The sequence below is a fragment of the Trypanosoma equiperdum genome (genome assembly GCF_001457755.1).
Source record: "Trypanosoma equiperdum strain OVI genome assembly, contig: ctg_930, whole genome shotgun sequence".
In the NCBI taxonomy this organism is placed as follows: Eukaryota; Euglenozoa; class Kinetoplastea; order Trypanosomatida; family Trypanosomatidae; genus Trypanosoma; species Trypanosoma equiperdum.
In genome coordinates, this window is record NW_027124899.1 from 16,687 (window position 1) to 19,410 (window position 2,724).

General features: G+C 46.9%; 1 protein-coding gene across 1 annotated transcript; it reads left to right on the plus strand.

The window, feature by feature from the left end:
• Positions 1–311: 311 nt before the first annotated feature.
• On the plus strand, positions 312–1,205 carry TEOVI_000454900 (N-terminal conserved domain of Nudc./CS domain containing protein, putative; the record flags this gene model as incomplete). The annotated part of the gene is made up of 1 exon (XM_067227308.1): positions 312–1,205. One exon carries the CDS (start codon positions 312–314, stop codon positions 1,203–1,205), a length of 894 nt encoding a protein of 297 aa, XP_067083409.1.
• Positions 1,206–2,724: the final 1,519 nt, after the last annotated feature.

Sequence of the window (2,724 nt, forward strand, 5' to 3'; positions counted from 1 at the left end):
TCTATCCTCAATGTTGCTCATTGTTGCTGCTGGCTTTTGTGGATCTTCCTTACATGGTTCAAACATCTACAGATAATTTTTTTTCCATCCCTCAGGAGCTTCCGAGTCTCCGCGCGTTAAGTTGTATTTTTATTTTTACCCACAATATCATGCTATCGCGTGTTTTCTGTCTTCACTTCCCCCCATACCGATGCTAATCCTCTTCTCGTATATTTACCTTTGGTTTTTTTTTTGCATATGCGTACCACCAGCAAGCACTACATAAAGCGTATACACTTTTTAACCACATACGGACACGACTAGTTCAAGTCATGGCGACGGACGAACGATTCGACACGATGCTTTTGGCTATCGCCCAGCAGCACGATGGCATTGACTCCATCCTCAACACCTTCTTCTCTTTTCTTGGGCGGAAAACGGACTTCTTCTCGCAACCAGCCATGGCTCGCACAGCAGTACAACGCGCACTTGACCGCCATTTAGCGCAGGCGGAAGAGAAACAAAGGCAAAAACGGAAGGAGGCACCCGTCTCGCGCGTGGAAGAGGTGGAGGATGAAGAGGAGGTGAAGGCGAAGGCCGCGGCGCAGGCGGCTGCTGAAGCCGCAAAGCGCAAAGCGGATTTGGAGCGAAAAAAGGAAGAATTAGCAAATGCGAAAGAAGATGAAGATGGAGCAAAGCCGAAAGGACTTCCCCCGACCGTCGGGAACGGGTTCGATTACGAGCACTATATGTTCTCGCAAACACTTAAGGAGGTCGAAGTGAGAGTGCCGTTACTGGTGGCACGCGCAAAGGGGAAGGATGTGGATGTGGTTCTTCAGCAGCGCCGTTTACGGGTGGGGATGAAGGGGAAGCCTCCTATTGTTGATGGCGAGCTTTTTGCCAGTGTGAAAACTGAGGAGTCCATGTGGACTATTGAAGATGGTCACACGGTGGTGGTTACGCTGACGAAGCAAAATCAAATGGAGTGGTGGAAGACTGTTATGGTGGGTGATGCTGAAATCGACCTGCAGAAGGTGATGCCGGAGAACTCCAAGTTAGACGACCTTGACGGCGATACAAGACAAACGGTTGAAAAAATGATGTACGACCAGAGGCAAAAGGCCATGGGACTGCCCACTTCAGAGGAGCAGAAAAAGAGAGAAATGCTGGCGAAGTTTATGGCGGCGCATCCCGAAATGGACTTCTCACAAGCCAAAATATGCTGATCACCAGGAAAAAGCTGAATCCAGCGTTGCAGTTCTCCACGGCGTGAAACTGCGTTGTGACTGAATGGATGTCGGTCTTCGTTCATGGCACAGCATCGTGCCGACTACTATCAATATTATTATTATTATTTATGACTATTAATTGTTAAGGCTTTTGAAAGCGTTATTTGATATGAGAGCCATGTCCCAATCGGCAGGGGGGCCCTGGTGACAGTGCGAAGAGGTGGATGGATGAGCATCCGGAAAGACGTGCAACTGTGGTTCCTAACTTTAAAGGGAGTACGCAAATGCCACTTGTCCCTTCTTTCCCTTTCCATTCGTACGCTTTTGACAAAATGCCTCCCTTTCGAGCCAAACTCTCATGAGATATACGTTTGCATTTCTTCATCCGCAAGATTTACTGTTTCCCCCTTTCGCGTCGCTTCACTTCTAACATCCAATGGGTTGCCTTCACTTTTTCTCCTTCATAAGAGCTATCTCTAGGGGAACTATGGACAAGAACTAGGCTGCTGAAGGTATTCCTTCACTTGTCGCAGCTATTTGGTCAAATAATCTGGCCCCACGAATGCTGCCGCTTAACTACGGCCTTCACACAATACGTAAGGACTCAGCTGAAGAACTCACTGAGCACGTCACTTGGGCATACTAAACCAACCCGTGGGGACATCCGCGCCAACGGCTCTGAGTTCTTAGTCGGCCCATCTCAAACTTTGCTGCCAACCGTTTGCTACTGAATGTTTTTGTTCTGCCAAAGGAGCAAAAACAAGCCTTGGCACCGCGTTAGATACGGTACTTCCAAATGAAATGGAGCGTGGGGCGACTAAGTAGTGAAGTATAACTTCAAAATCGAAATGGCCTAGTCATGAAGTTGCCACACGATAGTGAACCGACATTGAGTAGCTTCGGTGCGTTGTGGAAGCACCATTGCGCCCTGAAGATACAAAAGGGTAGAAACCACAAGTTGACCCGCTCGTTCCGTCGTGCCGCATGACGGGCATTTTATATTTTACAGAGTGCCGCCGCGTGAATATTTCATCCAACGGGTTTATGGGCACGCATCATACGTATTTCCGTGCATGTTTGTATTTTAAACGATAAACTTGGCGTCGACAATGCTGAGAGGGGGTTATCATTTTTCGTCTTAACGCTTCGTTGGAATTCAGTGATGCATTTTGGTTCTGCAAAGTTGTTTATATATATATATATATATATTCAAATCCCCTTCTCCTATCGTACTGAACAGCAGTGCTGAAGGAACAATGATAACAAGTTAGTATGCAGCACCAATAAAGAGGAGCAAATCCTTCCTCCAGTAATTAACCGCTTACTAGGGCTTGTTTTGGGTCTATTAACAACAGTAACGACAACTGGAGATGGCTCGTCTGGGTGGTTAATCGACACTACCTTCGAGTTTGCAATAATCACACCATGGAATGGTGGTAGACTTCTTATGCGTGTACCCTTTTTGTTTTCATCATCAAGTTGCGTTATTGGTCATTGTTATCTCACTCATTTCTTG